Genomic DNA, 13,399 nt, shown 5'->3' with positions numbered 1-13,399 from the left:
GTGGGGGGGGGGGGGGGAGTGTAGGACCAACAAAAAGCTTGTCTGTGATTTTGTTTATTTAAAGTAAAAAGGGAAAAGGATTTATTTTTGGATTTTAAAGACAAAAGGTTGAGATTGAGAGTTTTTCCTGTGGTAATTAAGATTTTGTTACGAAGCCTTGTCGAATCGGAGTGTGATGTAAATTTAAACGATTGTTGAAGAATTTGGTGTATTATTATTTTATGAAATTAACACATTTGTTGGTAGTTTTGCTTTTGTGTATTCTCTATATACTCATTTATTTATTATAATATCTAATGTAAATAATTTTCAGTGCAACAAAATTTATATATGTGGAATCTTTAGGCCAAAGTCAGCTCTAGGCAATTTTTGTGTTTTTGGCAAAATCAGGTGTTAAGAAAGCGTAAAGAATATACAATGGGGAAGGGATGTATTTCTCTCTCCAAAAAGTTTGGAGACGTGATGTGGGGTTTTGGGTTTTGAAATAACAAATAAATTAATCCATGCATATGGAAAAGTCTGCCTTCGTTGCCACGTAGATACGTGTATTTTGAAAATAGATAAATATGACTTGGTAATATAGATGAAGCAAAATGATTTCAAACTATGTTAATATATTAAAAAATATCAATATATATATATATACACGCACATATATGTAAATATGTATACATATGTTAAACGAATCCGGCTAAACCCAAAACCTTCACATGCACTGCGCTATGAACAAAACAATGTTTCCACAATATAAGATATGCCAAGAGGAAGAACATTGGCACACGGAACTTCGTGAGACGTTTGCATTTGTTCAAAGCTCAAACCCTAAACCCTAATTGTCTCAGGTGACTCCCGATGTATGATTATACAATCAAACGTTCCATTTATTAAAAAAAAATATTATTATCATCTCGTAAGAAAGATAAGTAGATCAATTGAAGAACCCCTACTCTAATATTAGAAATCATAGCGACTGTACAATGGGGTTTTTATACGGAATTGTCAATGAAGAACCCCTAATCTGATACTAATACTATGCATGCATCAAAACGGGACTTTTTCGATTTTTGAAAATTGTAATTGAATCAAATATACAGTGAACTTCCAGATTATAAATATATATATATATATATGCAAATAACCATAAAATTTGAATTTTTGTTACATTTTATATGTAGAGTGATTTTTCGGGTGGACAATTAAAAAATGCGTTATAAACTACAGTAGTATATGTATTATGCAAGGTAAAAATAAAGAGTAAATAAATAATAAAAGGATGATAATTAAATCAAAGTATTCTTCTTATGCGACGAGAGGAGACCTCTTCCTTGTGCTTGAATTCATCAAGGGTAAAAGTGTCTTTTCCTATTTAGTGTCTGAGGGCTCGTTTTCCTATGAATTACCTCCCCTATAAATGGACGCAGAGCCAAAGTTGAGAAAAGCAGTAAATTTTCCATCATCCGCCTCCTCTTCCTCTGCCATCTGCTCCCTTCGCGGTTAGGTTCTGCCCTCACACTACTGTTCGTTTTCCTTTTGTTTTTCCTGAGATATCTCCGTTATCAGTTTCTGATTTGCTTCCTTCACTTTCTGTTTAGTTTGCCATCTTTTCCGGTGGCTGTCGGCGAGTTTCCGGCGAAAACAAAATTCCCAAGAAAAAGAACAGTTTTGGATCGACTAAAAAGAAAAACAAATAAAAATAATAATAATAATAGTTTTGTATTAGCTTCTGTTTCCATTACTCTTATTTTCTCCGTTTTTCTCTCTATTTAGTTTGACCTCCGTTGACCGAGTTTTTCACACCAAATGAAATATCGTTTTTCTTAGTCTCTGTTAGCATTACTCTGTTTTCACTGCTTTGTTGCCTGTTTAGTTTTTTTTACTCCGTAGACGGAATTTTTCCCGTCGACACCCGAAATAAAACATGGTTTTCATTTTGGAATTTGGTAGTGATCGTAAATATTGTTTTGCTGACTGGGTTCGATTCCCGGGGAATGCAGAACTCGGGAAATATGAATCTCTTCGAAGAATTCCTCTTCAAGATCATCGATTTCATAGTTACGTGGAAGCCGGTTATCGAGTTCTGGTGCTGTCCGACCAAGCTGACGAGCATCAGAAGTTTTCTGGTGAGAGGCCGTCCCTTCGCCGCCGCGATTTTCTGCTGCAAGGCCGTGGCGTATGTTGTCTCAAACGCGGTGGTCGTGGCCTACCAAATAGTCTACCTCTGTGGGCGGCTCATCTTCTTTCTCCTCTTGGTCCTTGCCTTCTTCTAATACAGATGGGGGGACCATGTTGGCCGGATTTTAGACCAGACCAGCCTGCACGCCGGATATTTGTTTCGAAACCCTATTTCTGCTGCTGCTGCTGCTGCTGCTTATTCTTTACCCATTTGCTCTGTTTCTCCGTTTAGGTACGATGTATTCATCAGTTTCCGAGGACCCGACACTCGTAACGGTTTCGCAAGCCACCTTTTCTCCGCCCTGTGTAGAGCAAAAATCAAAACTTTCGTGGACCACAAGCTTGAGAAGGGTGAAGACATTGCAGGAGGGTTGTTCGACGCGATCGAGGGGTCCAAGATTTTGGTTGTGGTTTTGTCAGAAAACTACGCCTCGTCGACATACTGTCTTACCGAGCTGACGAAGATTATGGAATGCAAGAGGAGGGGGGGAGGCCACAGAGTGTTGCCTGTCTTCTACGGCATCAAGCCCATGGAGGTCAGGAGACAGAGGGGAAGATACAAGGCTGCTTTGGCCATGCATCAGAATGGTTCGCCAGACAACGGAATGGCGGAAAAGATTAAGAGGTGAAGAGACGACCTTACTGAGGTGGCAAACCTCTTCGGATACGATACCGATGTGGTCAGGTGAGTCGGCTCTGGTCTTTGCTCCATTCTCAATTCTGTGTTTGATCATTGTTAGTTCTTTAGAAATCGAAAAACTCTCATAAAACATCCTTTTATTACAACACAAACATTACACAACATACACTTTTACACACACGGGTGGTCTTTATCTCATTGTTCCTCTTAGAGAGATTCATTTTCTCTCCACTTTGAACACAAAAGAAAGACACTCACATGTGATTGCAGAAATCAAACCACTCTGCAATAACTCTAAACAACCATTGACACACCATTTTATAGACAAACATAAAAACCGACAGTAACCATCTTTAGTAACTTCTTCCGTAACTTGCCATAACTACAATCTTAGAACTTTCACTTTACAACTTCAATAAAACTGCATCAACCACTCTTGAATCATATATCTAACACTCCTCCTTGATTCAAGAGTTCTTCAAAAACGTCACAGGCCTCCGTCATCGATCAGACTTCGGCGCATATTTCTTCCTTCGTAACAATGTCTTTTCTCCCGAGTGCAAAATTGACCCATCTCGAGATCTCAAATGCTTTTTCCGAGTGCACATTTGCCCATTCTCGGATCCGCGACCCACAAACAACTTACAAACATCAATCTTCGACGTCCTAGAATTTTCTCTTTCGTTGTCGCGACTCTCCTCCGATTCATCTTCGTTTTTCTTTCTCCAACAAAAACAAACGTATTTGACTGTATTGAAAAAACACAGCTCTTCACAAATAAATCTTACCGACCGAATTTTTTTTCCAGGTTCGTGACGAACTCCTCGTGCGTTCACATCGAACTTTCTTCGCAAAATTTTTTTCTTCTCAAATTTCTTCCACAGATCCAAAAAGATCATTATCGCTCTGATACCAGTGTTAGTTCTTTAGAAATCGAAAAACTCTCATAAAACCTTCCTTTTATTACAACACAAACATTACACAACATACACTTTTACACGGGATATTATCCAAAATACCTTCCATTTGCTAAAACTACTTCTACACCTACTCTTGTGACCATGTGACCAATGTGACCGAAATATAGTGTGGTCACATATTGATCTCATTGTTCATAACGTTAAATTTATGATGTTTTAATCAAATGATTAGTAAGATATACAAGGTATGAACATAATAAATTAATGTGATCACCATAAATTTAACGTTATAATCGATAAAAATCAAAATGTGACCATACTATATTTCGGTCACATTGGTCACATGTGACCAGGGTAGGTGTATAAGTAGTTTTAGCAAATGGAGGGTATTTTGGATAATGCACCCTTTTACACACACATATACGGGCGGTCTTTGTCTCATTATTACTCTTAGAGAGACTCTTTATCTCTCCACTTTGAACACAAAAGAAAGACACTCACATATGATTGCAGAAATCAAACCACTCTACAATAACTCTAAACAACCATTGACACACCATTTTATAGACAAACATAAAAACCGACAGTAACCACCTTTAGTAACTCCTTCCGTAACTTTTTTTTTTTATGAAATGTGATTGAATTAATACCAAAGAAACAAATGTCATAGTATTTACAAATTAGAGATAGCTCTAAACAGATCTCCCATAAACAGATGGGGAAAATTACGTGTTCCTACATGAAGTAATGCGATACCACTGCTGTAATAATTTGTTTTCTGTCGCGCCCGGGTTATGGAGAGAGATTAGTTTGTTCCTCATGGTCCGATCAACTTTGAGTCTTGCTTGATGGATAGTAAGGTGTTGGTCTCTATGAATGCGAGAATTTCTTTCCATCCAAATGGTGTATGTGATAACCTGCGTGAGTAACTTCTTAATCGTAGCTTCGTTGTTCGTAGATTGGTTGGTCCAATCCAGAAGGTATCGGATATATGTCGGAGGGGGGTCTTCCATTAGCCGTCCAAAGTGCAACCAAATCGTGCGACTAAATCTGCAACCAAAGAACAGGTGGGGATGTGATTCCAAATCGGCGCAACATAGAATGCACCGATTCGGAGCTTGGATTCCCCACGTCTCGAGCCGGTCGGTAGTCGGGAGGCGTTCTTGGAGCATCTGCCACGTTAAGAACGCATGCCTTGGAGTAGCCTGTCGGAACCATGCTAAGCCACAGCCTTCGAACGCAGTTCCCGGAGATCTCAGTTGTTCCCATGTTTGCCTAGAGGAAAAGAAGGTCTTTCGAGTGCCTCCCATGTGTCGCCAGGTTGGGAGGTCCGAACCAGCATCATTAGTCGGTGGATTCAGCTCTAGCAGTTTCAGATGTAGCTCTTGTATTCTATTGCTTCTCGCCGGCGGAAGAGACCAATTGTCGTTGCGCACAGCATCGACTACAGTGACACTCTTCGGCAACCGCAGTAGACCAGGTCCTGTTTCACCAATAAACACAATGAGAGGGCCAATATCTAGCCAAGAGTCATACCAGAATGATGTATCTCTCCCATTTCCGAGCTTGACTCCAATGAATTCTCGGGCCTGATTGCGCATCTGTAGTAGCTTACGCAGATTCCAGCTCACATTTTGTTGTGCCTTCTTCCGTAACTTGCCATAACTACAACCTTAGAACTTCCACTTTACCACTTCAATAAAACTTCATCAACCACTCTTGAATGATATATCTAACAATCATAATTAACAAAAGAAGAAAAAATCAACACGTTCTTTGTCGCAAAATCATGCATGATGATGTTGCCTGTGTTTGGCCCAAAGCCGGCAAGACTATGCTTCGTGTTTGTTTGTTTTTTTGGTTGGTGAAGGCCTGAAGCTAAACTTGTCGATGAGATTGTGGAAGACGTCCAGAAGATTCTACAGAAACGGGGCTTAATTGGAACCTTTTTGCCGTGGATGATCCATCTATCTAACCGTACGGGGGTGTTGGGTGTTTCAGAGTAATTGGAGTAGTCCCCTTCATGTACTTATAATAAATAACCCCTTTTTTCTGTATTCCCACATCTTTTTTCTTGACTTTCTGTGACTCTCAATATGATATGAGATTTCTGACCCCATCTTCCACTTCTTAATTTGAATTTCTTGTTCCGAACTCATCGCTCTCTGTTCAATTTTGTACTCTTAGTATTTTTTTTTCCTTTGTGTGGTGGTTTTTCCGGTGAATTGATCGGAAAATCAGAGCTCGCTAATGTAGTTGAGTATTGAGCTGGCTTCGAAGACGACGATGTTGTTCGTCAACTGTTCGACAAAATTACTGAGTAAGAGAAATTTCCATTTTCATCTTCCCTGATCTGTAATCTGTTCGTCCTTCTCGATTATCTTCGTCATTGGTTTGATCCTCTTTATTTTTATCGTTTCATCGATATTGATTCTTAATTCTTGTTTTTTTATTGCGTGTGCGTATTTCTCAAAGTTTTCTCCTATTGTTTATGTTCTGATCGTCTCATTCTGTGTTGTTTTCAACTTCAATCAATGATGCCACAATGTTTTCGAAATCGATGATCGTCTTATTCGATCTGATTCTTCGTCATTTTTCCGTCATCATTTCTTTTCGGTCATATCATCATTACGATCGCGTCATCTCTGTTTTCCCGAGTGTCTCTTTTTTCATTTAATCGAAATCGCAATCGATGGAAGATCTTGTTTCCGAATGCTGATGTTGTGATGGGCTTGAAAACAGTTTTTATGTTGTTCTGATGTTGGAGATTTGTTACACTAATTGTCGGTACTGGAATTGTTGGATTCGATTGATTGTTATACGATTGTCTGTTAAATTTCTCCGATCTGCGTTATTCGTCGTGACTCTGTTCTTGCTGTTCCGGTAATCTGAGGCTACATTGGTCAATTTTTCGGATCTTCGTCGTTGTTAGCGTTTTCCTTTCTCGATTTCATTCTATGTTTCTCACTCGAGATCTCCGGTGTGGATTTTATAGGAGTCTAGGCATCCAAAAATAAGGAACCATAGGTAAAAGAGGAGAAGGTCCTCTCGGACTTAGAGTGAAGATGATAGCATAAATAAATGTAAGGGTCACATGATCAAAGAGAAAAAGTCGATAGATCAAATATGGTAAATATGACTGATTGTATCGGTGTTCTTGGAGTTTGATTGAGATTTGATATGAACAAATATTCTGTCCAAACGGTAACCTCAATCATCTTCATTGTTTTGGACACAGCCACACGTATATCCAAGTCTTTGAATAATGATCTTGTTGAGTTATCCTCTTCTCCAACACTGTGTTCCATGTTTGTAGATTTTGCAATTTGTGGATCCAAGATTTTGAAGCCATGTACAGGTTTTCAAGGCCACACCCTTTTTGTTTCGATTCTGGCTCTCTCTCTTAAGCCATGTACAGGTTTATGTTCGTTTTCAAGTTCTGGGATAACCTCTTGGAATCACTCCTTGTGAATGAAGCTGTTTTTCATGATGTGGGTTTGAGCAGCTTTCAATTTTGATGAGAGTAGTGTGATTCTGTATACAATGTGGCCAACCACATATGATGGCATTTGTTAGCAATTTTGCTCTTCTGTAGCCAAGAGAAACAATAGTTACCGTGCGATAATGAGAATATGAAGGCTTAAGGTTAACTGTTGGGACTTGGGGCATTGTAACTATTAGAATAGAATATGCAATACTGTTAATATATATATAAATATATATATATATATATATATGGGGGGTTAAGACAAAATAGAAATATGTGCCTTCGGTCAAAAACGGCTCATGGTATTATATCTATGTGTAGAGGTTGTCCAATGATATTTTTGATTTGAAATTCGCCTCCAAAAGCCCAACAGCCCCCACTTTTTCATTAACCTTTTCCACAAAACCACGGAAATGAATCCTCTCTCTCTCTCTCTCTCTCTCTCTCTCTCTCTCTCTCTCTCTCTCTCTCTCTCTCGCTAATAAGTCATAGTAAACGTCAGCGCAAAAAAAAAAAAAACTGTAAATGAAAGTGGACGAATGTGAACATAAAGGATGCTGGTATTTCCGAGGACATGCAGAATGTGAACCTATTCGAGGACATGCCCTTGTCAACCCGATTCGAGTTTAATATCGTTTCGGTTCGTTTTGACTCGATTATGTTATATGAATGTTAAATAATAACCAATTCGATATTTATATATAAATTCGTGTCTAATGGCGACTAGCTTGGGAGTTATTGTTATTATTATTATTCACTGCCTACATTTTATACGCACACAGACGCTAATGCCTTTCTATAATATACCATTACATTTACACAGAAAAAAATATCACATATATATTACGTTTACATAGAAAAAGTTTGTGCGGTAATATCACAAACCTCGACAACACTTTGATTTCTATAATGTAAACTCCATCAAATAACAAATCAACAGTTAATAACGGGTAGTAGCTGCAAATGTGACTTTAATGCATGGGAAGATAATTCCAGAATCTATCATTTCTGTGGAAATTATCTTTTCTTTTTCTTCTCTTTTTTTAGTTTACCAATTTAATTTAATCGGTTTCTTATACAGGCGTTCCTACGTGGAAATGATATAACGCATTAAATTAACATCTCGTTTTTTTTAACATATATATATATATATATATATAATAGCGGAAGTCGGAATATAAATCTATGTCGGTAGGACCAGATAGGAGTATGTTGTCAGTCCGATGTGTCAACTGTAAAGTGACTTGGCCAGATACAGCCCATGGTTTCATTAGTGTAAATGTTGCAAAAAGGTCCATCTTTGAATTGAAATTTGAAATTTCGCCTCCAAAATCCCAACGGTACCCAAATTTCTCTTACCGCAATATCCAAATTTGGATCATTTAGTGATAAAATAATATATAAAATAATTTTATTTCAATTCAAATCTAAACGCATAGAAAGAAATTTATCTGATTTTTCCGATCATTATATTAAAATTCTAATGAACTTTCAAATTATAAAAAAAATTCTCTTGCCCAATAATTGATTCATTTTTTTAAAATAGAATGACGGAAAGCAATCTTTTTTGTTACAAATTATAGGATACGTCAACGCAAAAAAAAAAAAGCAGAAAAATTGTAAATGAAAGTGGACTTTCTGGACGATGCTGACAAAATGCCAAATCCAAAACGATGTTTGGTAATTCAAATGGTTTTGCTGTGGGCATCAAAGTTGCCATCAAAATGATAAGGACGTTTGGTTAATCAATTGGATTTGACAAGTCAAGGTGATTTATAGTGTTACCGAAGTTTAGAGAATTTGGTTTTTGTTACATGACCGCTAGATTTTTTACTGTCCACCACCCATTTTAAAAATATTGAATAATTTCTTCACTTAACAATATGAAAAGTAAAATCACTTTTGTGGTTTACATGTGCAGATTTCAAAAAACAAGGCTTGGAAGCCGAGTTAGACATTGAAACGACGCTTCATATTATTGAAATTTTAATCAGTTTCGTGTCCCATTTTGGAGTTTTCTCAATTCATTTGCCCGACAATAGTGCAAACCCCCCGTTTCAACATCCCAAGCAGAACAAAAGACAATGAGAAAAGAGAGAGAGAAAAAAGTTAGTGAGAGTTTAAAAAAGAAATTATTTTTTTCTTGATATTTTTAAGGGTTTTCTCTTTAATTTGTTAATATTTATTTTTTCTTAACAATTATTATTATATTCTCTTTATAATATCGACTAGAATGTTCTAAAAAGGTAACATGACGAATGCCGTTTGTGGATTCGCACTTGTTGAATTTTAGGAAGTGGCAATGGATCAAGAGATAAGAACAAAAAGGTTAGAGAAGATATGTACATGTGAAGGTGATATCCCAATGTGAATCTAAAACAAGTCTAAAGGTGAGATAACACCGAAAAAGAATATTTAATAGATAGACCATTGGATCGAGCTCTTGTTACAATTTTTAAAAAAATGGGAAAACGGATGGAAATTATAAATTATATTTTTATATTATCCAATCAGTTCATATCATATCCATACAACTTAAATAGATGGAATTGTTGAATGAGAGTTTTTTTACCTGTAAAGTAGTTTTTTTTTACTAACTAAAAATTATGTCCTTTATTTATTTATTTATTTGTGTGTTTGTTCTATTTCAACTTGCTATTGTATACCATAGTTTTTTATTTTTATTTGGAATTATTTTCAGTGTGTGTGTGTATATATATATATATATAAGTAATTGAGAAAATTTGGAAGAAATCCCAATTTATAGACTATATTTTTAATTCCAACACTATTTTTAAAATTTGCCTCCATACCTATGGATCTCCTCCCCAAAAGAACAAAGTAAAAAAAATCATATTCTAATTTTTCTTATTTTTATAACCTCAAAAGAAAAAAGAACTATTGATTAAAGAGATTCTATAAAACATCGCCGTAAGAGCCGGAATTGAAATTGTTTCGACTAACGATATGGTAGACGATGTTATAACCATTGCCAATTGATAAAATTAAAAGAATTTATTGAATTAAAAAAAAGACTGATTTATAGATGTGTGTTAAAAGATTTTGGATTACTAGCTAAGCTGTGAATTTAAATTTACAGAAATGGAAAAGGTAAAATCTGAAAATATAGAGTGCGAAATTTTTAATTTAAATTGAAATCGATTGATATGAGGGTGATGTATTCTTAAATATATCAAGAAAATTATAGCCCACAAGTAAAAAGTGACGGCGACTAAAACATAAGAAAATGAAAAGGGTAGATAAATACATATGGGTATACACAATGTACTTATATATGTGTAACATATTCATATACCTATGCATACAAACATATATGAATGCAAATAAATACATATATACATACATCCATATATGCAGATATATACATGTATATACATGCATATACGCATATATAATACAAATTTTGACTCTATAAAATTAAAAAAAAATCAATTAACTGTTAAATGGTAAATAATTTTAATTAAACACTATTAATATAGCTTAAATGCTTATCATCAATGAAATCATTTAATGATTATATAAATTTAATATGGTTACATTTCCTTGAATACATGACTATACATGAATGGTCTCAAAGTACTACACATCCGCGTCTCGGTCGTTGGTTGATTACCTTTTCTTTTAATGTGGAATTTTTAGAAAGTCACGTGCTTAAGATATAAGAGCCAATTAGGTTATAAGACTCGTGCGCGTGTGTACATGTGTATGTATGTGTGCATGCATGCATGTGGCGGACACACGTTATCATCAATAAGGTCACATGCCCCAGGAACCTAAAAAAAAATGTTTTTTTATAAAAAATTTAACACGTTATTTTATAAAAAATGAATGTTAATCCGCCACTAATCATGATCTACAAATATATGCCCCGTTAAATTTTTTTCATGGCCGCTAGTGTATGTATGTATGTATGTATGTATGTATGTATGTATGTATGTATGTATGTATGTATGTATGTATGTATGTATGTATGTATGTATGTATGTATGTATGTATGTATGTATGTATGTATGTATGTATGTATGTATGTATGTATGTATGTATGTATGTATGTCTCAGGGGTTTGAATTCAATCTTCACTACCTTCATCCTTTCTTTCTTTATTTTTTATTTTTTATTTTGTTTGGTGCTTATTGGCGAATGTGGTTTCGTCGCAGCGGTTGTTTATAGAATCATTCACTCACTGTTGCACTTTCTGCATAATGAACTCGCAAGAACATAGGTCATGTCGGAGAATTCTTCTTCACGATAATCGATTTCATTCTTACGAACAAGACGATGGTCTAATCAATTTCATTCTTACGAACAAGACGATGGCCCTTGCTCTCTTCTTCTTCTTCTTCTTCTTTATCCTTTTCGTTCTTGCCTTCTTCTTAAGCTGCTGTTGGAATCATATTGCTGTTTTGGATCGAACCCCTACATCTGCTTCTGCTTCCTGCCCCTCTTGCTTTGATTCTGGGTTTAGGTACGATGTGTTCATCAGTTTCCGAGGACCCGACACTCGCAACGGTTTCACCAGCCACCTTTTCTACGCCCTACGCAGAGCAAATATCAGAACTTTCATGGACCACGAGCTGGAGAAGGGCGAGGAGATTTCACGAGGGTTGTTCGACGCGATCGAGCGGTCCAAGATCTTGGTGGTGGTTTTGTCAGAAAACTACGCATCCTCGACATGGTGTCTTGATGAGTTGGCGAAGATTATGGAATGCAGGAGGAGAGGCCACAAGGTGTTGCCTGTCTTCTACGGCGTCAAGCCCGTGGAGGTCAGGAGGCAGACGGGAAGATACGAGGCTGCTTTGGCAATGCATCAGAATGGCTCGCGAGAGAAAGGAATGACGGAGAAGGTTAAAAGGTGGAGAGACGCCCTTACCGAAGGGGCCAGCCTCTTCGGATATGATTCTGATGTGGTCAGGTGAGTCATGTAAGGATAGGTTTCTGTATTTCTATTCATAGTATCCTTATATTGAGATGAATCTCAAGTGAAGTATGAGCCTTGCTTTGCTTTCAATTACAGATGCCGGTACTACTGTTGCATCTTCTAACACTTTTTCTTTTACAGTCCGGATGGTAAACTCGTGAACGATATCGTTGACGACATCCTAGAGATGCTGCAAAATTCGAGCATAACCCGACCCACTTCTCACGTAAACTTTGTTGGAACAACAACTCTCCGCTCCGAAGACTATTCACAATAGCTTTTCCGGGTGTTCTCTAAGTGTCAGTGCACTAGTTTTAACAAACGGTAACTCCGAGTAAATTCGAACGCACGAATGAAGTCAGATATCTACGAAAGGAGATTGCAGCCGGCGAAAGAGAGTACGCTCCTCCGCCTTTATCGAAGAGGGTGAAACGGTTAGAAGAGTAGCGTGCGAGGGAGGAGCAGGCGGCTGCGATCGCCTGCCTGGCCGACAAGTTCATCCTCGCCGACACCCTTCTTAGATTTGTGGAGAACGCCACCGCTTTAGAACGTGGCCACGAAACTAATTTTAGGTCGGAGTCTGTCCTTTTGCGGTGCAATTAGCATGGAAAAATTTTGTTTCTATTGTTGGCAGCAAATAATTTGGCGACGACTATGCCTATGCCATGTTGTTTTTTTTCAACGGCCGTTTATTTCTTTTTCCAATTTCACAACGATAAGTGAGGGTCCACCAAACTTGAGTTCGGTTGCGGTGATGCCAATAAAATCGAATTTTAATCAAAACCCAAACAAATTTAACATAATATAAAAATCGAATCGTTTTTCAAAAATCAAAATAATCAAAAGGTCAAGTAACATGGAAAAAAATAGTTACGCCTTGTAAAACGTCCAAAGGAACTGTTGGGAATTGCAGCACAACAAAGATCGAAAATGGCCAATCTGATGTGTAATATCAACCCTCATCATCTGTTCCTGGAGGATGCGTATCTTCCTCAACATCCTCAAGATCAAAGGGCAGTCTCAGTAGAAGATGCAAAGCCAAGGAATGCAAAATCAGCCCATCGGTAAAAACCAATCAGACGTATTATGCTCTTTCCGTGTTCGACCTAACGAAACCAAGAATAACCCTCTCAAAAGGCATTTGGTAAAACCTATTGATTATGAGAAAGAAAGACAACACATGCACGAGACACCAACAGGAGAGGTGCATTGTGTAGTGGTGACATCATATATCTTTGCTT

The 13,399-nt window shown here is 37.1% G+C and overlaps 1 protein-coding gene across 1 annotated transcript; it reads left to right on the top strand.

Moving 5' to 3' along the window:
* The first annotated feature begins 11,553 nt into the window (after positions 1-11,553).
* Positions 11,554-12,435, top strand: LOC109116583 (toll/interleukin-1 receptor-like protein). The gene is made up of 2 exons (XM_019202260.1): positions 11,554-12,152; positions 12,300-12,435. Exons 1-2 carry the CDS (start codon positions 11,554-11,556, stop codon positions 12,433-12,435), a joined length of 735 nt encoding a protein of 244 aa, XP_019057805.1.
* The last annotated feature ends 964 nt before the right edge of the window (positions 12,436-13,399 follow it).

Source organism: Tarenaya hassleriana, unplaced genomic scaffold (genome assembly GCF_000463585.1).
Source record: "Tarenaya hassleriana unplaced genomic scaffold, ASM46358v1 Cleome19, whole genome shotgun sequence".
Classification (NCBI taxonomy): Eukaryota; Viridiplantae; Streptophyta; class Magnoliopsida; order Brassicales; family Cleomaceae; genus Tarenaya; species Tarenaya hassleriana.
This window is presented reverse-complemented; position numbering and strand designations above follow the sequence as displayed.